This window comes from Orcinus orca, chromosome 10 (assembly GCF_937001465.1).
Source record: "Orcinus orca chromosome 10, mOrcOrc1.1, whole genome shotgun sequence".
Classification (NCBI taxonomy): domain Eukaryota; kingdom Metazoa; phylum Chordata; class Mammalia; order Artiodactyla; family Delphinidae; genus Orcinus; species Orcinus orca.
This window is the reverse complement of record NC_064568.1, coordinates 31,319,809-31,346,737: the sequence shown is the minus strand read 5'-3', so window position 1 is coordinate 31,346,737 and position 26,929 is coordinate 31,319,809. Positions and strand designations below refer to the sequence as shown.

The window sequence follows — 26,929 nt, the reverse complement described above, 5'->3', positions numbered from 1 at the left end:
GAGGGTGGCACCCACCTGGCCAGCTGCTTCTGCTAGGTCACTTCTGTCAGTTGCTGAGGTAACAGATGTTATGGCTACATTAGCCTTCCACAAACATGCACGTGCAAAATAGAACTCAGGCAGAAATGTTTTGATTTGGCCCTTTACCCCGTGGTTCAGAGTATCTCACCCACATTTAAAGCAAAGGTCAGGTTTTAAGTTAAATCTCCAGTCACTCTTCTGAAGCAATAGTGACAACAAATTTAATCTAGAGTATCACGTATTCTGTGTCCCACGGCTGGTTGTTTGGTGGGTTATTGTGTGGTGTAGACCTTTTTATAGGATTTAGCCTTAGTCTGAGAAAAGCTGGTTCCTGGCCCAGACTATACACCAAGCACTTCTAAAGACATGATTTGTGTTAAAAGGAAAACAGATTCCGTTAATCTTTTCACCTCATCATAGTTTCTAAAAAACATTTATTTCCATTTGACTTGCACATCTAAATAAAATGAGTTTTTATTTAGCTCAGTAAGGCTTTCATTTATCTTCCTTTTTTAAAAAATAATTTATTTGTTTATTGACTGCCTTGGGTCTTCGTTGCTGCGCGCGGGCTTTTCTCTCTAGTTGTGGCGAGCGGGGGCTACTCTTCGTTGCGGTGCACGGGCTTCTCGTTGCAGTGGCTTCTCTTGTTGTGGAGCACGGGCTCTAGGCGTGCGGGCTCAGTAGTTGTGGCTCTCGGGCTCTAGAGCACAGGCTCAGTAGTTGTGGTGCTCGGGCTTAGTTGCTGCGTGGCATATGGGATCTTCCCAGGCCAGGGCTCGAACCCGTGTCCCCTGCATTGGCGGGCAGATTCTTAATCACTTCGCCACCAGGGAAGCCCCGGCAGTGTAGGTTCTTGATCTCAGTAAGAAAATTGCTCTAGTGTCACAATGCAATATAGAATGCAGAAGGGGAATATAGGTTAAGGATAAGAATATAGGGAGAAATGATTGCTCCAAGATTGTAGCATTAGGATTGGTAATTTCAAGAGACCTACGAAAACTTTCAAACACAAGAAAAATTAAAGAATGCCAAAAACTTCCATATGTGCCCATCACCTAGATTCAGCAATTGTTAGTATTTTGACATATTTTCTTTATTTGTTTATGTATATATGTAGAAATTATTCTTTTGACTTTTTATTTTGATATAATTTCAGACTTACAGAAAAGTTGCAAGAATAGAACAAAGAACCTCATATACTCTTCATCCAGATTTTCCAGCTGTTAACATTTCACCCTATTTGCTGTTAACATTTTACCAAATTTGATTTATCCATCTCCCTTTCCCTCTTCCTTCCTCCTCCCTCTCTCTCCCTGAACCATTGAGAGTAAATTGCAGGCGTGATAACATTGCTCCTAAATATTTTCATGTGTGTTTTCTGTTTCTCTTCCATAACTACCGTATAATTCTCAAAATCAGGAAATTAACTACAAGCTGATATATTACTATTATCAAATACACAGACCTTATTCACGTGTTGTCAGTTGTCTCAATAATGTCCTCAGAAAATCCTTAGTCATGCGTTGCATTCATCTGTCATGTCTCTTTAGTCTCCTTTAATCTGGAAGAGCTCCTCAGTTTTTCTTTGTGTTCCATGACATTGACATTTTTGAAGAACCATGGTCATTTTCTAAAATGTCCCTCAGTTTGGTTGTATCTAATGTTTCCTCATGATTAGATTAAAGTTGTGCATCTTTGGCAGTAATATAACAGAAATAATTTTGGGCATCATATCAGGAGGCACCTGATGTTGCATTGTTCTATCGCTGGTGATGTTAACTTTAAATATCCTGTTACTCCTCAAACATTTATCTTCTTAGCTTTAATGTCTCCTTATGATGATTGCCTGAATCATTTATTATAATCATAGTTGCCAAGTAGTGATTTCATAATTCTGTCATCCTTCTACATTTATTAGCAAGCTTTCTACAACATGGAAGAGTTTTCTCTTCCCTTCCCTTTCTTCTTTCCTTCCTTCCTTTCTTTTTCTATATCAGTGTGAATTTATGGATTCATGTTTTATTCAGTGGATTATCGTCTGTCACTGTCATTATTTATTTTGATACTCAAATTGTCTTATGTTTGGCCAGTGGGAGCCCCTTACGTCTTTTTGGACCCAATCATTCTTTGAGTCCTTTCTTACTTTCTGACACAAAAAAGATGTTCTACATTCGTCTTGTACTTAGATTTAGTCCTGAAATCAGCCATTTCTCCACAGATCCCTAGTTTTTTAAACTAGAGAATGGTATTTACAAACCAAGATCTGAGTATATGGTGTGTTCATTACTTCTAGGCCCACTTGAGTGGACAGAGTTAAGAAATAGATGTATGTATATTCATATCCATACATACATGTATGGCTATCTTTACTGCTTCACATGTCTATATTTATTTCTATATCTATTTATTTTTATGCATTCAGATCTATTAGAGTCTATTTTATACATTCAGATCTTCTAATTCATACCTTACACCACAGAATTAATTGTCTTTCGTATTTCCATATCTGTCATTGTCTTTCCCAATAGTGAGAAACCTGGATGCCATTATCTACAATTTATGAATTTTTAAAAACATTTTTAGAATATACAGAAAATAGTTTCAGAATTACTAACCAGTGCTTCTGTGGGAAAGAAGCCTATGTGTAGATTTGTTTTCTCTTGGTTATAAAGTTATTAACATGGAACAGTAGTTCTCAAGGTTGGGCAATTTTATACCCCCAGGGACATTGGGCAATATATGGAAACATTTTTGGTTGCTACAACTGAGAGGCAGTGCTATTAGCATCTAGTGGGTTGAAACCAATGAACCTACTAAACACCCCGCGATCCACAGGTCAGCCCCAAAACAAAGAATTATGTAGCCCAAACTGTCAAAAGTGCTTAGAAAAAAACCCTAACATACAAGTAGGAAAATATCTACTGAAGGATATTATGTAGATATTTTTTGCCAAACCACTTGAAAGTAAGATAAAGGCATCATGATACTTGCAAATGATATTTACATATACTTTGCAAATGATGCAACCAACAAGGGCTTAATTTCCAAAATATACAAATAGCTCATACAATTCAATAACAGAAAAACAAACAACCCAATCAAAAAATGGGCAGAAGACTTAAATAGACATTTCTCCAAAGAAGACATACACATGAAAAGATGCTCATCATCACTAATTATTAGAGAAATACAAATCAAAACTATACCTCACACCCATCAGAATGGCCATCATTAAAAAGTCTACAAATAATAAATACTGGAGAGGGTGTGGAGAAAAGAGAACCCTCTTACACTGTTGGTGGGAATGTAAATCGGTGCAGCCACAGTGAAAAACAGTATGGAGGTTCCTCAAAAAACTAAAAATAGATTTGCCATGTGATCCGGCAGTCCCACTCCTGGGCATATACCCAGTTCGAAAAGAGACATGCACCCCAATGTTCATAGCAGCACTGTTTACAATAGCCAAGACGTGGAAGCAACCTAAATGTCCATCAACAGATGAATGGATAAAGAAGATGTGGTATATATATACAATGGAATATTACTCAGCCATAAAAAAGAATGAAATAATGCCATTTGCAACAATATAGATGGAACTAGAGATTATCATACTAAGCAAAGTAAGTCAGAAAGAGAAAGACAAATACCATATGATATCACTTGTATGTGGGAATCTAAAATATGACATAAATGAACATATCTACGAGACATGGAGAACAGACTTGTGGTTGCCATGGACGAGGTGGGGTTGAGGAGGGAAGGACTGGGAGTTTGGGATTAGCAGATGCAAGCTATTATATATAGGATGGATAAACAACAAGGTCCTGCCGTATAGCACATGGAACTATAATCAATATCCTGTGATAAACCATAATGGAAAAGAATAAGAAAAAGAATAAATGTATGTATAACTGAGTCACTTTGCTGTACAGCAGAAATTAACACAACATTGTAAATCAACTTTTTTTAAAAAAAAAGATAAAGGCATCATGATACTTCCTGCTTTAATACTCCTAAGAATAAGGACGTTGTCCTACATAATGACAATTCCAGAGATGGGCAGCTAGAACCTTTGCAGCCCCCAATGTGTGATATTGAAAGAGAAGTTTTGTAGTTGCTGTGACAATGCACCTGCCACTGGAAAATCTCTCTCAATCTCTCTCTTTGCCTCCGCCCTTACCATGACTGTTTGAAGGAAGAGTTGATAGAATGGCTAAAATAGATGAACCTAGAGTCAGATTTTTGACAGGGAGAAGTAAGGTATGAGGATGAAAACATGTGTTTGTAATATCTAAGACCTGCAGTGATTACACTGTGAAATTTTATTCTTAATTCTTTTTTGATAGATTGAAGTTGTTATGCCTGAGTTGTTTGTAAACCAAAGTAGTAGTCAAATAGAATGTACTAGAAGAATATGGCCTACCTGATGATACATTTATTTCAGGCAGTGTTCAGTAGTAGAAAGTTCTAATACAATGAAAGATGATGAGCAGAGTGACTAGAGAGAAAAGAATTAGGGGAGGGAGCTTATTTGAGATGTAATGGTGGCTCTAATTTATTTTGATAAAATCACTTAGGTTACATCATTTACTAATTAAGCAGGGCTTAGCTTCCCTGATGACGCAGAGGTTAAGAATCCGCCTGCCAATGCAGGGGACACGGGTCCGAGCCCTGGTCCGGGAAGATCCCACATGCCACGGAGCAGCTAAGCCCGTGCACCACAACTACTGAGCCTACACTCTAGAGCCCGTGAGCCACAACTACTGAGCCTGTACTCTAGAGCCCGCGTGCCTAGAGCCCATGCTTCACAAGAGAAGCCACCACAACGAGAAGCCCGTGCCCCGCAACGAAGAGTAGCCCCCGCTCGCCACAACTAGAGAAAAGTCCATGTGCAGCAACAAAGACCCAACACAGCCAAAAATAAATAAATAAATAAATTGTAAATAATAATGATAATTAAGCAAATATTTACTTGTTATGTATGTAGTGTTGAGGAAACAGTGATGATGAAGGGAGCACAGTGGAGCTTTCAGCTTAGTTTTTATTTTGTATTCCACAGCTGGGGAAATCATACTAAAATATTTTTTCTTGAAGAAAAGTTTCTTTCTATTTTTGCATTTCCAGTTAAGTTCCAAGTGAAAATTTTCTGACTTGTTACGAAGAAATTTCAAAATTGATAAAGAAGAATAGCATTATGATCATACTACTAAATTTCAAACCTTGCATAAGCTCTACATAAGCCTTATATAAGTGAAATATATAATTTAGTATATATTAGTATGTATGTTATAGTACCATTGCCATGAATTACTAAAATAATTTAATCATATTTGTGTTCTTTCTCCAAGGTAAAATGACTAAAATGCTTAATACAATTTGCTTCTAAATTTTATTAAACTTAGTTGTGCTTTGTTATTAACTATGCATGTTCAAACATGAGAAAGATTGCTAATCTTTGGTTATAGAGATTATGGTATGATACTAACTCTTGCTTTTAAAATAAACATATTTTTGTCAGATGACTTGCAGGGTGCACAGTCAGAAATTGAGGCAAAACAAGAAATTCAGCATCTTCGGAAGGAATTGATTGAAGCCCAGGAACTAGCTAGAGCAAGTAAACAAAAATGCTTTGAACTTCAAGGTGAGATCAAGATTACTTTGATTCTTTAGGGGATGTGAAAGCAACAAGATATAACTGAATGGCCCCAAACTTCCAAGTCCAGAGGCATGGTTACCTTCTTCCAAATCTACAACTTTATTAGATATGTGATCTTGGGACATCACTTATGCTCTCTGAGCTTATGTTTCAGATCAGTAAAGTGAGGAGAATTACAGTTGTACTACTTTCTTGTGAAGATTAATAAAGGCCTGAGGGCTTCCCTGGTGGCTCAGTGGTTGAGAGTCCGCCTGCCGACGCAGGGGACACGGGTTCGTGCCCCAGTCTGGGAAGATCCCACATGCCGCGGAGCGGCTGGGCCCGTGAGCCATGGCCACTGAGCCTGCACGTCCGGAGCCTGTGCTCCGCAACAGGAGAGGCCACAACAGTGAGAGACCCGCGTACCGCAAAAAAAAAAGAAAGAAAGAAAGAAAGGCCTGTACCAATGAAAGATCTTAAAAGTTAATTACACATTAAGTACAGCAAAAGGAAAAAACATAGAAATATAAATTTCTACGTTTTAGTTATACCTAATATTAGCTACTCAGTATAAGATAAGGGAAATTTATATTCCCTGCAGTTTTACAGTGGATTCTTCAGTAAGTGAGAGGAACCAGGCAAGGTTAAGGTATAGAATTTTCTAATGTCCCAACCGATAAGAGTCATAGGCCAGTTGGAGTCTGTGCTATTCCCTAGAGCTTACATTTCTATAGCGTTCACAGCAGTTACCTAGTTGCAGTCAATTAGTACCTTACAAAGTCTTAGAATCCTCATGTTCTCTAAAATGGCCTTCCTGACCAGGACGAAGATTTGCATCCCACGGGGAACTATGAACTTCCTGTCAGTAAGTACTTACTATGTACTTGGCAGTGAACATGAGGATTTTAAGTCTGTTTTTCACATTTAAGCTCAAAATCCTGATTAACAACTATTAAGAATGCTTCTCGGGGCTTCCCTGGTGGCGCAGTGGTTGAGAGTCCGCCTGCCGATGCAGGGGACACGGGTTCGTGCCCCGGTCCGGGAAGATCCCACATGCCGCGGAGCGGCTGGGCCCGTGAGCCATAGCCGCTGAGCCTGCGCGTCCAGAGCCTGTGCTCCTCAACAGGAGAGGCCGCAACAGTGAGAGGCCCGCGTACTGCAAAAAAAAAAAAAAAAAAGAATGCTTCTCAAGTAAAGAACAGCACATGTTATCTTGGCAATACGAGGTATAGACAACTACTACTCGGTTGAATACATTTACTACTGTTTTGTGCTCCTTAAAAAATCTTTAAACTACCTAACTGCTAACACTGATAACACTGCCTAACTTTTGTTTCCTTCAGTGAGGTTTAGGAGAGAATTTCTTAGAACTTTCCAGCTGCTCAATTCTGAATATTTTCATTAAATTAGAAATACTGTGCTTTACTTTCAGCTCTTTTGGAAGAAGAAAGAAAAGCCTATCGAAATCAAGTTGAGGAATCCAGTAAACAAATACAGGTTCTTCAAGGTATGGAACACCGGAGGCTATTTGGGATTGTTACTGTTTGTTTGTTTGTAGCAATTCAAAAGAAATGGAAAGTAAGAATGCAAAGGGTTCCCATTTTTCAAGGCTTTGGTTCTTCCCTAGAATCTGAGACTGTAACTGGGCTCTTTGTGGCCCCCTTTTTTTTTTAAGGGAAGATTCCCTAGTACTCCAGTAGTATCTCCCACTTGGAGTGGGAAGAGGAAGATTGAAGATATGGATTTGGTAAGACTGTCATTTTCTGGGTTATGTAGTGACTTACTACAAAGGAGACCTTCAGACAGGAAATCAGTTTGAGTAGCTCTGGGCATCAGCACTTTTAGCTTGTTGGTGATATTATTTCTAATGCTCATAGCACACTTGCACTGCAACAAAAATTATTTACCAAATGGAATAGAACAGTGGTCCCTGCACTCCCTTCATTGGTAAAGGCTGCTCTTCGTATCCACCATTTTGCTATCTCTTTGTATGGGCTATCACAGGGTCATTACAGAAATGACCCGAAAGACCCCTGCCTGTCAAGGGTTTTCTTCGAACCAGAGCTCCTGGTACTTTGAGGTTATAATTGTGAGATACTCCAGGAGATGTCTTTCCTGTGCCACAGTAAAATTCCTAAAGTAAAATTAATTTGCCTTCATTGTCAAAGAAGGAACCAATGTTATTTTAAAATTTTAGTTTGAGAGGTACAGTAAGAAGAAGTTAAATAGAGAAGTAATCTCTGTTGACACGAAATGGGGAGTCATTGTATAAGGCCTATGATATTTGCCCTAAAATATCCCAAAGAAAAACCAGTCTTTTGGGTTTTCTTATTTTTGAGTGGGACATGTGAGTTATTTTAAAAAATTGTATTATGGTCAAACAAGAATTTCTAGGGTAGATTGTATATCTTTTTAAATTGAAAGCTCTTTACACTCTTATAGTTTAATGCCATTATCCATTAGTTTATATAAATCTGATTTGAATCTATACTTCCATCCTGTATTGTGTATGGGCAATTATCCCTGAAGGTTCTATGATGTAGTGCTTCCTTTTGTCTTAAAGCTGTCTTACGTGGGCATCATTGAGTGCTCTCTAGTGCCAGCATGTATATTTCAGGATTTTATCCACAAGTCCATGGTCATGTTATCCATGGCCATTGTGTCTTTTCAGATTTTTGAACCTGTTACCTCTTAACGTTTCCCACAGACTTAAAAGGTCTAATATTTTCTTTAATGTTTATTTATTAGGCAACTTCTTCCTACACAAGGCTTAAATCCTCTTAATTATTTTAATTATTCTTCTTTTCTACCTACGGAACTTTTTATACCTATAATTTCCTTGTGTTATTATAATCAAGACCAGTATTCTAGTTCTGAACCAAGTATGATTTTATACAAATTGTTTCCAGTTCAAGTTATTGAGGACAAGACCAGATCCTTAAAAAATATACCTCTTTCATTAGGCAATATTCATTAACTTTATTAATTCATTAATTCAACCAATAATTCTTGATTGTTTACTCTTCTAGTATTGGGGATAGCACACATGAGATGTACAGTCTAGTGGAAAAGATGAATAAGCAAATAAGTATATAATGTGATGCCCAATAAGGGCAGAGTAAAGGGCTAGAGAATGACAGAGGGCTATTTTTAGATAAGCCATCAGAAAAAGCTTCTTTAAGGAATTGACATTTGAACAGAAAATTGAGTCAAGAGCATCAAAGGTTTTACTAATGCTTACCCTTTGACCAAGCAATTCTATGTCTACAAATTCACCCTAAGGAAAAAAAAAATCAAGATTGCTTTATAAGGTGTATTGTCTATAGTAATTAAAATCTGAACAGCCTCAAGTGTCTAAAATAAAGGATTAGTCAAAAAAGTTAGTATAGCTGGTTTTTGTTATGAAAAATATTCATCAGCAGCCGCATAGAGAACATTGTATTTATTATGATCCCTCCCTATATTTGTTTTTATATGTGTATAAATGCATAGAAAAAATCTAGGAGAGGAAGTACCAAATGTTAGAAACAGTTTTCTCTGTGTGGGATAAATAAAGGTCGCTTTGGGGGTTTTTTCTCTTTGTATTTCTGTATTTTGACATTTTCTGCATTAAACATGGATTGCTTGTACAGTTTAACCAAAAGCAACAAACAGCTCTGACAGCCTGGGCCATGTAGTAACTACAGTCCCATATGGGCTGTTCTTTTATTCCTGATTACTATGGACTAAGAAAATGATGAGTAAATATACTTTTGTAGCCCAACTGCAGAGGTTACACATCAATATTGAGAATCTCCGGGAGGAGAAGGATAGTGAAATCACCGGCACTCGAGATGAATTGCTTAGTGCCCGAGATGAAATTTTACTCCTTCATCAAGCAGCAGAAAAGGCTGCCTCTGAGCGGGACACTGACATTGCTTCTCTACAAGAAGAGCTTAAGAAAGTGCGAGCCGAGCTTGAGCGGTGGCGGAAAGCAGCATCTGAATATGAGAAAGAAATCATGAGTTTGCAAAATACTTTTCAGCTTCGATGTCAGCAATGTGAGGACCAGCAGAGAGAAGAAGCAACGAGGCTACAAGGTAAGAAATGTATTTTACATAAAGCTCTTAACTCTTGATAACGATAACTTTATAACTTGTGGAAAATAACCGTTCAGGCTAGTTTTGTCTTTGACAACGATTGGTTGTATAGAGCAGTGTTTTTATATTGGGGCTATAAGCATTCTTCAGGTCTGTAAGCTCTACAATAAATTGAAAATCTTTTCAATTTTACATTTTATTTAAATACTGTTAAAAATTATTTGTCTTATAAAAGTGAAGTGAGAAAAAAATATTACTGAAGTTCAGGATGATGGGAACTTCCCTGAGGCGCCACTGCGAAGTAACAGGAATCAAAGAATAGCCATGTAAAATCTAAGTGTTTAAGGGAAAAAATGGTTATGTTCCTATATTAACAAATGTGTTTTGGGACTATTTTAGGTGAACTAGAGAAGTTGAGAAAGGAATGGAATGTATTGGAAGCCGAATGCCGTTCTCTAAAAAAGGAAAACGTTTTGCTATCATCAGAACTGCAGCGGCAAGAAAAAGAATTGCACAAGTATGCAAGAACTTTTTTTTAGGTTCAAAATGTTTCTTTATCTTTAGATTTTCATCTAAATTTTAAGTTTAATTTTGATACTTAAATACCTTTTTGGAGCAAAATATTCAGCCAGACTCTTTTTGGCTATCTGGCAGGTTAACCACGCTAAATGAGTACTTCAGCACTTTTTTTCCTGCCATCACTTGCATGTCCTTTCCTTTTGGTGTACTCATGGAATATAGATTCACTAAATGCCCCTTCTCCGCACCAAAAGATAGACAAAAGATCTAAACAAACGGATCTAAACAAACAGACAGCAAAAGATCTATGATTGAACTTGCCCTTTAAACTAAATCATAATAAATTTCAAATACAAGTTTGTTTTTCTTTCGTGCCAATGATCCCTTCTGTTTATATGGGTGATCAGGAGATGGCTATGATAAAGAATTGATACTGTTGAAAGATACAAATCCAGCTTTTGATTTTCAAACAGGGTTATATAAAAAGTAACAATGTATGAGATCAAAAATTTGCTAAAACCAATTAAATCTTTCTAACATCCATTACCTTACAGGCAAACCAATGAATGTAATAGATTTATTCTAGCAAATTTAGTGGAGTCCTATTTTCTCATCAACACTTGTTGCATAGTTTAAAATTTATTTCTTCCTTAAAAATTTGATCCATTCCATGTTTTTTATTTAAACAATGTTTACATTCTAATTCAGATATGAAAGTAGTACGTGTTTATTATTGAAGGCATTCTTTAATCCATCTCCCTCCCCAGAGTACACCAAAAATGGGAGTCATTACTCTCTTGTTAGCCTTGTATTTATACTCCTGAAAAGCATTAAGATTAGCAAAAACCCAGTGACCAAGGTCAGTTCCCATAGAAAACAAGCTTTAGGGAAAAATGATAACGAAAGGACTGGATATATCAGAAAATAGTATTCCTTGTTATCTCTTATTTAAAAAAGGCAGGACTTCCCTGGTGGTCCAGTGGTTAAGACTTCACCTTCCAATGCAGGGGGTGCGAGTTTGATCCCTGGTCAGGGATCCCACATGCTTCTCGGCCAGAAAACCAAAACATAACACAGAAGCAATATTGTAACAAATTCAATAAAGACTTTAAAAAATGGTCCACATCAAAAAAAAAAATCTTAAAAAAAAATGTTATTTAACCTCACAGGACCTCAATTAAAAAAAAAAAACAAAGGCAACTTTAATATCGGTTTTACATTTTAAAAATCAAGAACTAGTTGAAGGAGCAAGATGTGCTGACTTATTCTCTAAAACGCCTCACAACATCATATGGTCAATATCAGTATCTTTAAAGCATTTTTTTCTCTTCCAGTGTCATATCTTTCCATAGTCTTTTCTATGTGTATTACTTTCTGAATGTTTAAAGATAACTAATAATAAAGAACAAAACAAATGTTTGTTTTTTATGTAAAAGTTTGTGAAAACAATTTCAAAATATGAAAAGGACAAAATAAAGGCCCAAAACACAAACAAACAAATAAATAAATGGGTGCTGTCACGCAGACACACACGCATACGTTTGTGTATATGTATGTACCAACTGCTCATCTGTGTGACAGAACATGTGGGCAAATTGTTTGGTATAAAGTGTGTGTAAGATGATACCGACACTCAAGTTCTTCATATTTGGAATACATTTGGATCTTGGTGAATCCATTTAGTTTCGTATTCTCTCAAGCAAGAAATACTGATATTTGGTTTCCAGTACTGATTATCTTAAATTATTCTTGTTTTGGAATTTTTGATACTTTAAAGATTCAGACTTGATCCCTTATTTTTGAGATATGATTAATTGGAATCTGGCCGATTGTTAAATGTTTTTTTTTTTAATTACTTCAAATTTTGTTTAAATGTTGAAAAGCAATCCTACAAACTCCTCATGAGTTAGAAGCATATGGTTTAGTAATATTAGGCTCCAGAAGCGTGGAATATATTCGATCATTGGTCAAGTTATCTGTCTAAACTCACAAAAACTATTTAAGACATTAATTCTGTTTTTTAAACTTTTCTGATTTAATAGTTCTCTAAGTTAATTTGTTAAGCCTCCCCAGCATGTAAGTAGTATTTAGAAGCTAGTCTCCCTTTACAGTGTCTTACATGCCATATAGTTCCTAGCTATATTGCCCTGACAACATCACACTTACACCCTACGATCTGCCTAGCATCTAATCAGCATGGGATTTATACTCTATAGTACTTCAGTTACAATATTGAGTCTGAGTCTTACGATCCATCCTGAGAGGATGTCTCGAAAACCTTATCCTCCTTTAGCTATTTCTGTTGCAGATGGGAGCCAGATTCTTTAACACAGCTTCAATATACAGGTCTTTTGTTCTTTGTTGTCCATGGTGTAGAAGGAATTGAACAAAGAATTTCTATTCCTGCTTATCAAGGTGTTTTCCTAGTGTGTAAATGGGACTTTTTTTTTTACATCAGGTTGTAACAGCAATCATAGAATTTAAGCTGGAAAACAGCCTCAGAAATTATTGAGTTCTGTCTTCTTGTTTGACAGTGGAGGGCACTGAGACTCTCCTTGTGTTGTTTGTGTCTGTGCGAATGGTGCCTGGCACAGATCTCAGAGCTCAGGAAATGCTTTACTCAGAGAATGAAATGGCACCAGTTAAGTGACTTGCTCAACATCCCACAACTAAATAGTGGCAGATCTGGGGTCTAGAAGCCAGACTCCTGGTTCTTTGTCTTGTGCTCTCCTCCCCAGTTTGGTGTTTTCTCATTTCAGTAGGTTTATCTTTACTTAAGTTGGAAGTGGCTCCTAAGGTTTAAGTTTCTGTCTGCCATCCTATTTGTCAAGTACTTAAAGAAAATAGTTGGAATATGTGCTTTCTTTTCCTGTAGAAGACCTACACTGAATCTTTTTATGATACAGTTAATATAATGTGATATGACAAAATATACAATTAGTCACCTTCTATTTTTACAATTTCAAACTTTGTGTGTATTTGATTATCTGAAAATAGGACACAGCTTTAAACTTTCACTGTTTTAGTGTTTTAATGCTTTTACTTATTGAAAATATCATTCTTTTTTACACTTTTCTTTCCTCATCTGAAATCCACTCCATCCCTCCTAGTAAAATGTATGAGAAATTGGACTTCCTGCTGTGTCTGATTTCTACATGAATAACTGTCAATATTTATGTTGCAGTTCTCAGAAGCAGAGTTTAGAGCTTACCAGTGATCTCAGCATCCTGCAGATGACTAGGAAAGAGCTTGAGAATCAAGTGGGATCCTTGAAAGAACAGCATCTTCGGGATTCAGCTGATTTAAAAACTCTTCTCAGTAAGGCTGAAAACCAAGCAAAGGATGTACAGAAAGAGGTAAAGCGAAAAGACATTATGAGCCCAATTATGGTTGGACTTAAAGCCAAAAGCAAATCAGATATTCATGCTAGTTAGAACTAAAGGGAAGCATTACCTGTCACAGAGTTGATACTGGGAGCATCTCTGGTGATTTCTAGCTGTGTATCATGATCCATATGTAGAGAATTCATCAGTAAGGTTTGGTCTCAAAAATATAAATATACAAAATTACGTTAAAAGTTTTTCTCTACCAGTTAGTTGATCTATATGAGAAGTCCTTTGTACCAGATTACTTAATTCACTGTTTATCTTTCAAAGACAGTATCATATTTAATTTAGAATACTTTTGGAAAGCTAACTGGGGCCACACCATAATGCTGTCTAAACCCCTCAGGTGACACTGGCCTGAAAAGTTGCTGATGAGAAAACTCAGCTCATACCCAGCCAGCCAAACATGTTCTGTGACCGTTTTTTTGGCGGCTTTAAAAAAAAACCATGTTTAAAATGGTGAGGGTTGATGTTGGAGCAGAGACCCCACCCAGGCTTTTCCTGAGCAGAGAGAGCCTTGAAGTTGAGAGTGGGGCAATAAGAGCTGCAATCAGTCCTACTGGCCTTATACTATTCCCTGCATTGACTTCTGGCCAGCTTAGGGGATGGAGAAGGCTGATGCATTTTCATCTACCCGGCAGGGCTCACCCCAGTTGTAGACCCTCTTAAATGAAGGATTTGTTTTAAACAGAAGGAAGTTGAAGACAACTCTTTGTCTTAAATAACAAATTTTCCCAAAGTTGTTTTTAGAAGATCTGTTTAATCAATGTAGTTTTCCTTTGCACTTTTCTTTCCCTGTAGTATCCTGAACTTGGAAATGATTGTTGTTCTTCTGTCTTCATGTTTGTTCCTAAAGAAAAAAACTGTAACAGTTTTTATTCACATGTGGCCATATTGATTTTGTAATATGTTCATTTTTTATCTTCTTGCTAAGGATATGTATTTTGGGAGAAATCTCATTTTATTTGGTTGGAACACAAATTTTGTGCCAAAGTAAATATACTAGTATTTAATACTGTAAGCACTTTGTGTCCTTCCAGTCCACATGCCATAATTCTTTCAAAATCTGGGAAGAATGCTGTGGTTGGAAGATAATTCTGTTGTATGTTACTCTGAATGCGTTAGCCATTTTGTTGCATTATTTGTTTGCCTGTTTTTGGTCACTGAGCAATCAGTGCGAAATGCTTTAACTGTTACCACAAATGGCAGTGGCATGTTGTCACAGCATCTAAATTGTTGGTAGCCTTTGGATTGCATTAAATGCAGCACATTTAAAAATATGTCTGATCTTGTCAGTATGTTTCTTTTCTATTTTCTTGTTCAATGTTTTCATTGTGAAATGAAGTGTAGTCACCATACCATGCTCCTTTATGATGTGAAATTGCTTTTCTTTCCGTTTGTCCTGATGTCAACTATTGGATACTAGTCTGTAACTAAAACCTTCTTTAATGAGATTCTTATATCTGTGTAATCCACTGCAAATGAATTACTACCTTTTATTAATGCACATATATTCCCTTTCAACATTTCCCCTTTTTCTCCTTTCTCTCATAGAATCATAATGTGCACAATATAATGATTATGTATCTTCAGCACTGTCACAGGTTAAAATATTACAAACTAAGCAAGCCCAGATATGATTATTTTTGTGAAGAAGAATCAAAGGTGCTGGTAATATTGTGTGGTATTTCCCTCTTAATCAGAACTGAGTGCATTTCTCATCTCTGAGATAGAAAGCAAGATGGAGCAAAATGATATCCAAGGGAGGTGTGACACTAAGGCTACAGAAGGTGACCTTTGTTCTGACAATTAGATTTTATATATGTGGCAGCTTTTGTTTGAACATTTAAAAAAGAAAAAGTACCTGAGAAAAGTAAAATTTAATCCTCAGTGTTAAGAGAAAAATAATGGTATACCATCTTTATATTTGACTTAAGAAAGCATCTATATATTTTGATTTAGTAGGAATATCTGTAATTTAAGAATTCATAAAACATTGAGCACACAAGTCCACCCTGCAAAGACTGACTCAGGAAAGTTGTTTGGCTTCACCATCTTGCCCTGGGGCCAGAGTCCTTCCCACCCACTCACAAGCTGAAGGTAAACAGCAGGATCTTCAGGACTAAGCTGCCTTCCGTTCATTCTCCACAACTCCTGGAACAGAGAAACGATTAAGTGCTTTGGTATAAAGGGCAGGCTGGATGTAAGAATGGTGAAAAAGGAAAATAAGGGAAAATTTTGGTCAGCAAATCACATTTCACTTATTCTTTATTAGTTACTGTTAAGAATCATATCATTGAGAATTGATTGTGTTCTAAGAGACTTAGTGCAGAGACTAGTCTAGGTACACTGAGTTTGCTTTGGCAACCTGCCAGTAACCTTTTGCCTCTGGAAGGAAGTCCACAGACCCCACAAAAAAAGCTGTCATGAAGTCCATGAATCTTACTCCTTAGTTCCTTCTCTGGCATACTACCCAGACTTGTTCTGGGAACGTTGTTAGGTAACAGAGAGTTCCTTTCATATTTTACCTCCCTCTCTGTACCCGTGTCTTTCTTCCCACTTTATGGTGAACTCGCTGCTGACCCTAACCCCCTGCCTCCACCACTTCTGATTAATGTTTTTATACATTTGCATCTGTAATATTTATCTTTGGAGTGCATAATGATGAGCTCCTGATTAATCACTCCAAGGTGTTTGGATTATTCAGAAGCACCACATAAATGTGTCCTTTATTGAGAAATTTCTAGGATACAGGCGGAAAGGAACTATAGACTTTCCAGCCTCGTGGGCTGTGTTTAGGGAAGAGGAGGAATCTTTCTGGTATGCCAGACCTGTGGTATATTTATTTTATAATCAGCCCTTGTCTGTCTTTCTTCCTTCTAAAACCTTCAGAAATGGCAAAGTGGGGCAGTGGAGGCCGAGACAAAGGCACAGCCAGCAGCAAAACAGTCTTTGCTCTTTGACTGAGAGCCCAGCTTGCATGTAAGATGCAATATCTAGAAGTGAAACCAGTCTAGCATTCCTGCCTTCTGGGGCATTTAAAGTAGGGGCAAACCATACCATGTTTTGCATTAATCTGACCTATGTTCAAGGGCTAGGTAGTGTGTCTGAAAGTCATATTATATATAGTGAACTGTTTTCCAGAGCAGGAAGTGGCATGTTTCACTATGGAAAAATATCAGAAACAGATTTTTAAAAATTATTTGTAATTGATGCTTATAAGTCTTAAATAGAGAGATAGAAATGTCCCAGTCATAGTGATTGGTGCCTTAGATATATTTCTTTGCTTCATTTGCCTAGAAATTCCTTATCCAGAACACTTTAATACCCAATGACGCTGGGTAAAGGGAGGCCTAATGAGAGTTAATACTTTTTACTTCAAGACTAAAATAGCTTGGCTGACATTACTTACGAGGATATAAACTCAGACTTCCTAACCTTGTCATTTAATTAGGCTATGGAGTTTTTCTTCACGTGCTTTTCTTTTGCTCAGTTTGGAATTTTACTTTTCTCCTCTAATTCTCTTAGTGGAAAAAGTGACCCCTTATATTAGAAACAGATGACACAGTGGTGACTTCTCAATTTTTTTTAACACCAGGGCCACAAAATTCTTACATAGAATCAAGTAAACATTAAAGGCTTCTTATTATTAGTGCAAGTGATTCTTATTCTCCTTATAACAAAAAGACTTGACTGTGGTGTTGCAGGTGACTAAACAGGGTCTGGTATATAAGCCTGACTAGACGCATAACTTCATACCCATTTTAAGTTGAGTCTGCACACTCTTTTTTCTTTGCCTTTAGTATGAAAAGACACAGACTGTACTCTCAGAACTGAAGTTGAAGTTTGAAATGACTGAGCAGGAAAAACAATCAATCACAGATGAGCTCAAACAATGTAAAGACAACCTGAAGCTGCTCCGAGAGAAAGGAAATAATGTAAGTCTTTGCAAACTTGGCTTAGCTTTGATTGAGAGGCAGGTGAGAGCCCTGAAACTGATTCTTCAGAGGACTTTATTACTGATTTGAGAAACTAAGACCTGTAGTACACGTGAACTAAGCTTTTCATTATGAAATTCCATGATGGAATCATTGGGCTGTCAGATTTTTGAGTAAGAATTTGCCCCTTTAACCTGTACACCTAGAAGAGCCTAAGGACTACCTGGAGGAAGAGCCTTGTCTGCAAAAAGATAATTTACCTAAGAACTGTCAGCTTTTCCCAAATGAATCTGAAGTTCTGTGACTAAGCCTTCATCTCGCTCTTGTTTTTCCCCCTCTGGGAAACAAAGCACTATACCACCAGGGACCCACTGAAGAAAGAGTGATACGTGACGATTCCTTAGCATTTGGCTGTATCAAAAAATGGAGACTTGATGGTTTTCATTTTGTACTAATAATGTTCTCACTAAGGCACATTTCTAAAAAGCTTAGTGTCTTCTGGGCCTCCTATAAATATTAGGAAGTATTTGATCAGTTTCTCTAGGGGTGTGTGTGTGTGAAATTGGAACATTTTGGTATAAATTGAGTTTAATAATATTAATTTGTATTTTATTTGCTAGAGAGGCAGATGGTCTTTTAAAAGATGTTATACTAAATAAATGTTGTGTTATACGTTTTAATGATCATTGCCTTTGTGGGCCCTAATTGATGGATGTTCAGTGTGGTTGATTGTGCTCTGACTTATTCCAAACCCCTGTCATGGCTTGGACACTGCAGTGGGCATGAGCCGCATACTTCCTATGGAGAAAGGCACTCTGCTTAACTTGCAGCACAAGTACAAAAGAGTAATGTTGCATGGCCATCCAGTTACACAGTCACACTCAGAATGCTTATGAGTTGTGTCCAACTGTTCTTTGCTAAAGAAAGTCCTAGTTTGTTTGTTTTTTTTTAATAAAGACTTGTTGCTTAGGTAGAAGCCTTTCAGAAATTTATGAATTGGGTAGGGAGGCTTTATGATAAGCAAAAATGGATTGCATTTATTTCAAAAATGTCAATTACAGAACTCTTCTGAAATCAGATCATAATGGTTTGGTTACTTCTCTCTTTTGTGTTAATTCATATCTCTCTGATGATGGAATTTCAGTCTACCTTCTACTAAATTAACCTATGAAGACATCTAGGATAATCAGAATGGATCCCTCTATATGATTTAGAGCCTATTTGAAAGTAACGTTGCTATTATTATTTATAGTTATACAAATAATTTACTTTAAGGGTAGATTTCCTATTTTTATGACATTAGACTTATGGTAATGACATATTACTCTGTAATAACACTCATTGTAGTAATTCCCTTCCAATTTAAAAAAATTACTGGGAATTCCCTGACAGTCCAGTGGTTAGGATTCCACACTTCCACTGCAGGGGGCACAGGTTCGATCCCTGGCTGGGGAAGTAATATCCCACATGCTACGTGGTGCAGCCAAAAATATAATAATAATAAAATTAAATTAAAAATTACTTGTATTCTTGTAACATCACTGAAAGCCCTGAGATTCAGCTGCCTGTCTTTATATACTAAATGTTTCTCATATGTTGTGTCAGATCTCTTGCTTGATTTAGAAAAATAAATGCCATGCATCACAGGGCATTTATTTTTAAGCTTGAAAGCAATACTATCTCAAGCAAAAGAGTTTTGGTTTAAAAAAAAAAAAGTTTTTGATAGAGGGATAAAATAAACCTTAGCCATTTCCAAAGGAGTACATTGTCAAATAATGGTTTCTGAGTATGGAACAAAAACAATGTACTGTCAAGCAGAGCATCAGCTGGTGAGGTATTTTCATTGCTCTGTCTTAACGCGCTACATTTCATTAGGGAGTTGGGGACACCCACATCGCCTCCAGCTGTTCCTTTTAAACTGGTAGTTTGCCAACTTACATACCACAGTCCATCATTCTGGATTGTATTAGATGTCTTTAAAATGTCTTTCTACCCTCCCTCCCACCCCCCTGGGTTCTAAATCATCTTATATGATTTTTTTATAGCATAAAATGATTTTAATATCCCTTCCCTTCTTTAGCCTTCCATATTACAACCCGTCCCAGCCGTATTCATCGGCCTATTCCTGGCTTTCCTGTTTTGGTGTTTCGGTCCATTGTGGTAGAGAAAGGTACAAGCACTACTGTTGAGTCCTTGTCTGTTTGTTCCCGTCACCTGTTTGTGCCATATTTGTAATATAGTGCATGGCAAAACCACACAGGTATTTTGTTACCTGAAGCAAACCCTTCATTTAGTATGCTATGTATTGTGTCATACCAATGAACTGAATGATCAACTAATCATATAACATATTGTCTTGTTTCTTTTGTAGTAAAGCTAACTATGAATTAATTCCAACCTAACCAGATGTTAATATGCTGCCTTTAACTGAGTCTTTGTCTCTAGCAAACCGGAGTAAACTGTGAATTGCTGCAGCTTAGTACCCCCTTCCCAATTCTATGTTTAATCAGCTCTGAATGAGAAATGAAGAGTTTGCCTCTTTGAAGTTTTCAGCAAGCTTTCTTCCCCCTCCTCCCTTCCCTCTTCTTTTCCATGGTGTAGAGTTTCGTTGTTTCAACCCTTTGCCTATATTACACTGTGGCTAAGAAGATGAAAAAGGATGAGAGTGGCATAATGGACCATTGGCTCACAATCTCAACCTCAGTATGCATTTACTTGTGAGAGTATCAGCCTGTCCCATGTCTTTCTGAGCCCTGATCTACAACATCACAATATTTCTTTAAAAGCTAGCTTTCTCAATACAACTCAGAACACTAGTGAAAATAAAGTTTTCAAACAAAGCAAATTGATATTGTAAAGCCCTCTGATAGTTAACAGAGAACAGCCCATCCATGCTCACCTCCAACAAGCATACTGGTTAGTAGAGCATATGAGATGATCACGTGGCATTATTACCCTGGACATGGTCTTTACCAAAAGCATCAGATAAGCAGGGTCCCTAACATCACTTTGCCATCTTGAACCCCTTCTGATTTTGTCTTCTGTGGTTTAAGATTAGAGGATCAAAGCTTAGACCATTTTCTTTCTATCACCTTACCCACCAGCCCCTTACATAAAACTATGCCAACATGTGAGTCTGGTTTTTATCAAGAAATAAACATTTTAGGCAGAAACATACTCCAGGCATTTATGGACATCAGTCAGCTGTAATATGTAGATACCCGAGTAAATAAAACAGGCTGAGCTCAAAGAGTTTCTTAGAGTACTCACTATTAGGCTTCAAAGAAAACTGAAAACTGCCCAAGAGTTTCCTGCAATGTATTCGACTTCCACACAATGGTCCTCTAAAACAGCTCCTGCTATTATGGCTCTCCTCACACCTGCACTCCCTCACCTTTTTTTCTTTTTTTAAAATGTATTCTTATGCAAAGATAAGGTTTTTCTAATATTCTGTCAAGTATTCAGGACTCCCTGGAACCAAGGGGTTAATAGGTATGAAAAAAGAAGGGAGAATGTGATTTTGACTCTTGGTTTCTTTCCACACAGAAACCCTGGCCCTGGATGCCCATGTTGGCTGCCCTGGTTGCGGTGACAGCCATCGTGCTGTACGTGCCAGGTCTGGCCAGAGCTTCTCCATGAGAGCGTTTCTTGAGTCCGTACACCGTCCTCCCTCTAGAAGCTGGCACCACACTCATGCTGGGGACAAACCAGAACCATTTTCTTCCTTTTTACCTCTTAAAACAGCAGAAGTGCAAGAATACAGCTGTAGGGTCATTGCTTTAAATTATATAAAATGTATCTGTCTATAAAGAGGATATAAAATTGTGACTTTATTCTACTGTAAGCAATAATTTGCTTGCAATTTTTCATGTAATTTTTAAATTAGTATGTTGAAATTCTGAATATTATGGTGGCCTAAAGTAGGCTTCTTGGTACACCAAATTATTTATAACATTAAATTTATGGGTATTTTACTCTGAATTCTAATGGCCAGATAACTCATTTTTTTTGATTCGATAACTACCCAAACCAAACAACTGATACATACATGGGAAGAGAGGCCCTGTGTGCTCAGTGCCTATCAGTTTGAATATATACACATATATATATATATTTTTTACATATTTACGCCATTTTTACTTGTTATAAAACCACTGAGCTATTGGGAACAAGACTTAGAGACAACTATTTGCGTGGATTTTTTTTTTTTTTTTTAAGGAGAAATACACTTGGAAAATACTCTGTTCTAGTGATAATTTGGGGAATATATGCACGTTTGTTCAGCCTTAATGTGACTTGATGATGTGGAGGACATCAACTTTGAAAAACTTTCCATGAGAGTGTGTATTTTCTTGAGCAAACTGAAGTATTTCTGGGAGCAAAAACATAGTAATTATACAGTTTCAGTGCAGTAAACCAAACTGTTGAGTCAATTGGAATGTAATTTATTAAACCTCATGTATTTAAAGAGATATTTTCTTTAAAAGCCAAGTTACTTTCTCATATACAGCATTTTAGGAAGCATGACTTTTTTTTTCCTATCATCTCTTCCTCCAAGCATGTTTAATTGAAGAAAGAATTAATATCTCTTTAGATAAGCTTTTACTGACTTAATTTGGTTAATGATATTTCAAAGCTAATTCATGTTCGAGGTGAGCTGTTGTTACCTACCAACAGATTTCCTGGTTGGGGAGGCAAATGGTTATTTTCTTTTTATTGTTGTTAATTGGGACGTTCTGTTAATGAGAAGCACTATTCCCAAGATTAATAGTGTTCCATGCACAGTAAAGCACCTAAACACTGCTTGATGTTACAAATTTAAAACACGGAAGTGAAGGTTTAGCTATGGTTTTTGTGCGGCACCACAGTTATGTCAATGAAGTTTATATAGGTCATAGAATATCCTGAAGTATCACATAGTTAAATTTTTCAGTCAGTGAAAACTGAGAGGGAATGTCAGTGAATTGGCTTGAATGTTCTGTGGCAATCCACAGGCCTAGCCGAATATTGAAATAGAAGTTTAGGATATAATTTGCCTTGTAATGTTTGGCAGTCATTGTTTATACTTTAAAGGTTATATTTTAAGCCATTTGGGGTTTGCTGTTGGGAGGATCACTAGATTTATGGAGGAATTAGTCACAAATGACTTGTAGAAAATACTGTCATATAGTTCATTTCATCACTTTCTGTTGCAGGAAGCCACTCCACCACAGAATGCTAATATGCCAGTGGTACCCAGTACCTCCTGTATATAGGTTATTGCAAATATTGTTCTGAAATGCTTAACTTCAGAATTACATTTTTTAAAGTAAATAATTGTTTTAAATCTATTTTGTAAAGATATAAAGTACAATAGAATTTCTGGAGTACAGATTAAACTATTTGCACTAACACACGTGATGTGCATGATTTAATAAAATAACTTTACTCTCCCTATGCATTTTTGAGTTGGATATCATTGAAATTCTTCGTACTGACTCTACTATTGTATTGTTAATAGTCTTTTCATGAAATGACTCTTTATGCAACATAATGTACGTTGGGTGTTCTTCAGGGTTTAAAAGAAAACACTGAGCTGTTTCCTCCAGGTTTTATTAGCCTTTTATTTAACTTACTGCTCTAATTTTTTTCCCTTTCACTATGGTTATTGTTAAAACGTGACTCACTTGCCAGACAAGTCTCTTTAAATGTAAAGTCTAGCATCAATATTTACTTTATTCAAATTGAATAAATGGGTTTTTGTAGTGAACTGCCAGTTTTTCTTAAGAATATAAACGAGCCTATTCATAAGCAGTACCCCCAGTTTTGTTCAGTTTACTTTCAGGTTAAATAAAGAGTAGGGGGCTTCCCTGGTGGCGCAGTGGTTGAGAGTCCGCCTGCCAATGCAGGGGACATGGGTTTGTGCCCCGGTCCGGGAAGATCCCACATGCCGGTGAGCCATGGCCACTGAGCCTGCGCGTCCAGAGCCCGTGCTCCGCAACGGGAGAGGCCACAGCAGTGAAAGGCCCGCGTACCGCAAAAAAAAAAAAAAAAAAAGAATAGGATTATTCACTTGTAGTGATAGTCATTAAGAAGTTTTAATCCTAGCAGTTAAGAATTGAACAACCCGGGCTTCCCTGGTGGCGCAGTGGTTGAGGGTCCGCCTGCCAATGCAGGGGACACGGGTTTGTGCCCCGATCTGGGAAGATCGCACATGCCGCGGAGCGGCTGGCCCCGTGAGCCATGGCCGCTGAGCCTGCGCGTCCGGAGCCTATGCTCCGCAATGGGAGAGGCCACAACAGTGAGAGGCCCGCGTACCGCAAAAAAAAAAAAGAATTGAACAACCCTATAACACATTTAAAAATTATATTAAGGTGTTACGTGGCTGGGTCAGAAAATGAAAAGAACGTGGTGTTTAAAGCTAAAACATCCGTATTGGCATACTGGCTCTGCCTTAGGCAAATCATTTGTCTTCTCTGAGTCTCTACTTCCTCATTTATAAAATGGAGAGAATAATATCTCTATTTTTAGTGGTAGTATGAAAATTTTAAAAATAATGTATGTGAAGTGTCAAGTGATCAATAAATACTGCAAATATTTAAGTTTTAGGTGAACAAGTACAGCTATTTAAAGTGAATTGATTGACTCAACTGTTGAGACTTTCTGTGTGAATGAGATAGAACTGCAGTGGGAATGACTCCTAAGAAAGCATCCAGCTCTGTTTATCCCTTTTATAGTTGTGTCTTTAGGAAGTAATATGCTTAGTTTGAAAATGAGCCAATTGCTTACAACAGTTTGGAATTCCTGTTGTGACTGCCTTCAAGAGCAATTCCGAGTCACATATGAAAACCAGTCACACTGCTGCATAATCAGAGGCTTTCAACTAAAAATAGTATTGCCTAGCTTGATCTCACTTCAATCACCAGACTTGACCCCCAGTGACTTTTGGCTGCTTCCAGTGATTACATCTACTATCAAAAGGATGGAAATCTGTTACCAAAGAGGAAAAAACTGCATACAAGTCAACTGTGTTAAAACTGTACAGCCTTCCTCCCAAAAAATTCACGTCTGAAAGTTTATTCTGAGGGCATAATTGTGTGTTCAAAATTTTAATTACCAGGACATTTAGTGTAGCATTTTTCTGTAATAGTGATGGGTAAACAACCTAACTATCCAGCAGTGGGTCATCGGTTAAATAAATTAATATTGCCACGCTACAGATTGCTGTGCTTGCAGAGTATGTGGGGATATATTCATACTATATTAAGAAAGAGGTTACCAGTGTAGAATAACCTTGGTTTTATAAAGAAAAAAATGTAGACATACAGGATATGTTTATAGCAGGAGGACTCAGAACGATTTTTTATCCAGGCTACACTAGTGCTTCTATCTGTATGATTGAGGGTCAATTCTGTTCCCTTTTTATGATTTCTGATTTATTTTTAGTGGTAAATATATGTTGCTTTTGTAAATTAAAAAGCTATTTGGTTTTGCTTTAAATTAGAAACAAGCAGAATTCTAAGTTGCTTTTCGTAATTGAATGAGTACCTTGTCGAAGTACCTACGTTTAAAGGAGTTAATGTTCATTTGCACTTATGAATTCTGGTGTGTTCATTTAAACATCAGTCTTACAATTTTAAACATGCTTTGTACATACATATGTAGAATCAGAATACTGGAAGAGGTCTTAGCAATTCGTTCTCACCGATTTGCCTATCAGGGAGAAAACCCAGAGAATTTTTGACTCATGGTCAGAATTACAGTAAGTTATAAAGTTGAGGATGAGGATGATTATTTTTTTGCTACTCCATGTTGTGTCTCCAGGCTTTGATGGCTTTACATCCATTCATTTAACAGATACTTTTTGAGTGTCTGATGTGAGACATTGTGCCAGGTTCTGGCAATATTCAGTTCCTGCTGTCATAGAGCTTTTGGTGTAGAGGAGAAATACAGGCAAGGAAGCGGGCCAGTCACAGTACAGGATACTGGAGGAAGACATAGCAACCTGTGGAACCATAGAAAAGGAGTGCATTTCCTCTCACCTTCAACCATCCAACCCAGAGACATCTGGCTGCAGAGCCAAAGGTGAGTTTTCCTTCTAAGTAGTCTGGGGAACAGGACTGGTTTCTCTAGAAGTACCTGAATTTACAAACCACTAACATCTGAGATTGATTTTCCTAGAATTGGAAAACATTTTTAAAGTTTTATGTACTGTCCTGGAGTTTTGCCCTGTAAAATGGTTTGAACTGCACCTTGCAACTAGTGAAGGATTTATATAGAGATATAATTTTCAGGTGTACAGCATTATAATTCAACATCTATATACACTACAAAGTGATCGCCACCACAAGTCTAGTTACCATCCATCACCATACATTTAACCCCCTTCACCCATTTTGCCCATCCACCAACAGCCTTACCCTCTGGTAACAACTGATCTATTCTCTGTATCTATAAGTTTGTTTTTGTTTTATTTTGTTTGTTCATTTGTTTTATTCTTTTAGATTCCACATATGAGTGATATCATACTTTGTCTGACTTATTTCACTTTAGCATAATACCTTAAAGGTCCATCCATGTTGTTGTAAGTGCTGCTCCACATTGTAGCATTTTTTGTTACGGCTGAGTATTATTCCATTGCGTATATACACAATATCTTCTTTGTCCATTCATCCATCAGTGGACGCTTAGGTTGTTTTCAGATCTTGGCTGTTGTAAACAGTGTTGCAGTGAACATAAGGGTGCATATGTCTTTTTGAATTAGTGTTTGTTTTTTTTTTTTTTTTTTGCGGTTCGCGGGCCTCTCACTGTTGTGGCCTCTCCCGTTGCGGAGCACAGGCTCCGGACGCGCAGGCTCAGCGGCCATGGCTCACGGGCCCAGCCGCTCCGCGGCATGTGGGATCTTCCCGGACTGGGGCACGAACCCGTGTCCCCTGCATCGGCAGGCGGACTCTCAACCACTGTGCCACCAGGGAAGCCCTAGTCTTAATTTTTTGAAGACACTCCATTACGGTTTTCATAGTGGCTGTACCAATTTACAGTTCTACCAACAGTGTACAAGGGGTCCCTTTTACCCGCATCCTCTCCAGCATTTGTTATTCCTTCTTTTCAATAATAGCCATTCTAACAGGTGTGAAGTATCTCGTGGTTTTGATTTGGATTTCCCTAATTAGTAATGTTGAACATCTTTTCATGTTCCTGTTGATCATCTGTGTATCTTCTTTGGAAAAATTTCTGTTCAGATTCTCTGCCCATTTTTTAATCGGGTTATATGGGGGGTTTTTTGTTGTTTTTGTGGAGGATTTCTTTTCTTACACAGGGGAAAGTGTCTTAGACCAGGGCGTGGATTGGATGGAGCCAATAACTCCTGGC

The 26,929-nt window shown here is 37.4% G+C and overlaps 1 protein-coding gene across 45 annotated transcripts in view; it reads left to right on the top strand.

Annotated features, from left to right (window-relative positions):
* The window catches only part of SLMAP (sarcolemma associated protein), a 149,302-nt gene extending 126,286 nt beyond the window's left edge, over positions 1-23,016 (top strand). For 14 of the 45 annotated variants that reach the window (XM_049715336.1, XM_049715331.1, XM_049715327.1 and 11 more), the window contains 8 exons: positions 5,540-5,662; positions 7,089-7,163; positions 9,415-9,735; positions 10,135-10,252; positions 13,439-13,610; positions 17,444-17,578; positions 19,659-19,748; positions 21,125-23,016. In XM_049715336.1, coding sequence (XP_049571293.1) covers positions 5,540-5,662; positions 7,089-7,163; positions 9,415-9,735; positions 10,135-10,252; positions 13,439-13,610; positions 17,444-17,578; positions 19,659-19,742 — 1,028 coding nt within the window. In that variant the 3' untranslated portion in view covers positions 19,743-19,748; positions 21,125-23,016. Of the gene's footprint in view, positions 1-5,539; positions 5,663-7,088; positions 7,164-9,414; positions 9,736-10,134; positions 10,253-13,438; positions 13,611-15,194; positions 15,431-17,443; positions 17,579-19,658; positions 19,749-21,124 lie in introns of those variants that run through there. The other 31 variants (XM_049715343.1, XM_049715341.1, XM_049715337.1 and 28 more) reach the window with 4 other exon arrangements.
* Positions 23,017-26,929: the final 3,913 nt, after the last annotated feature.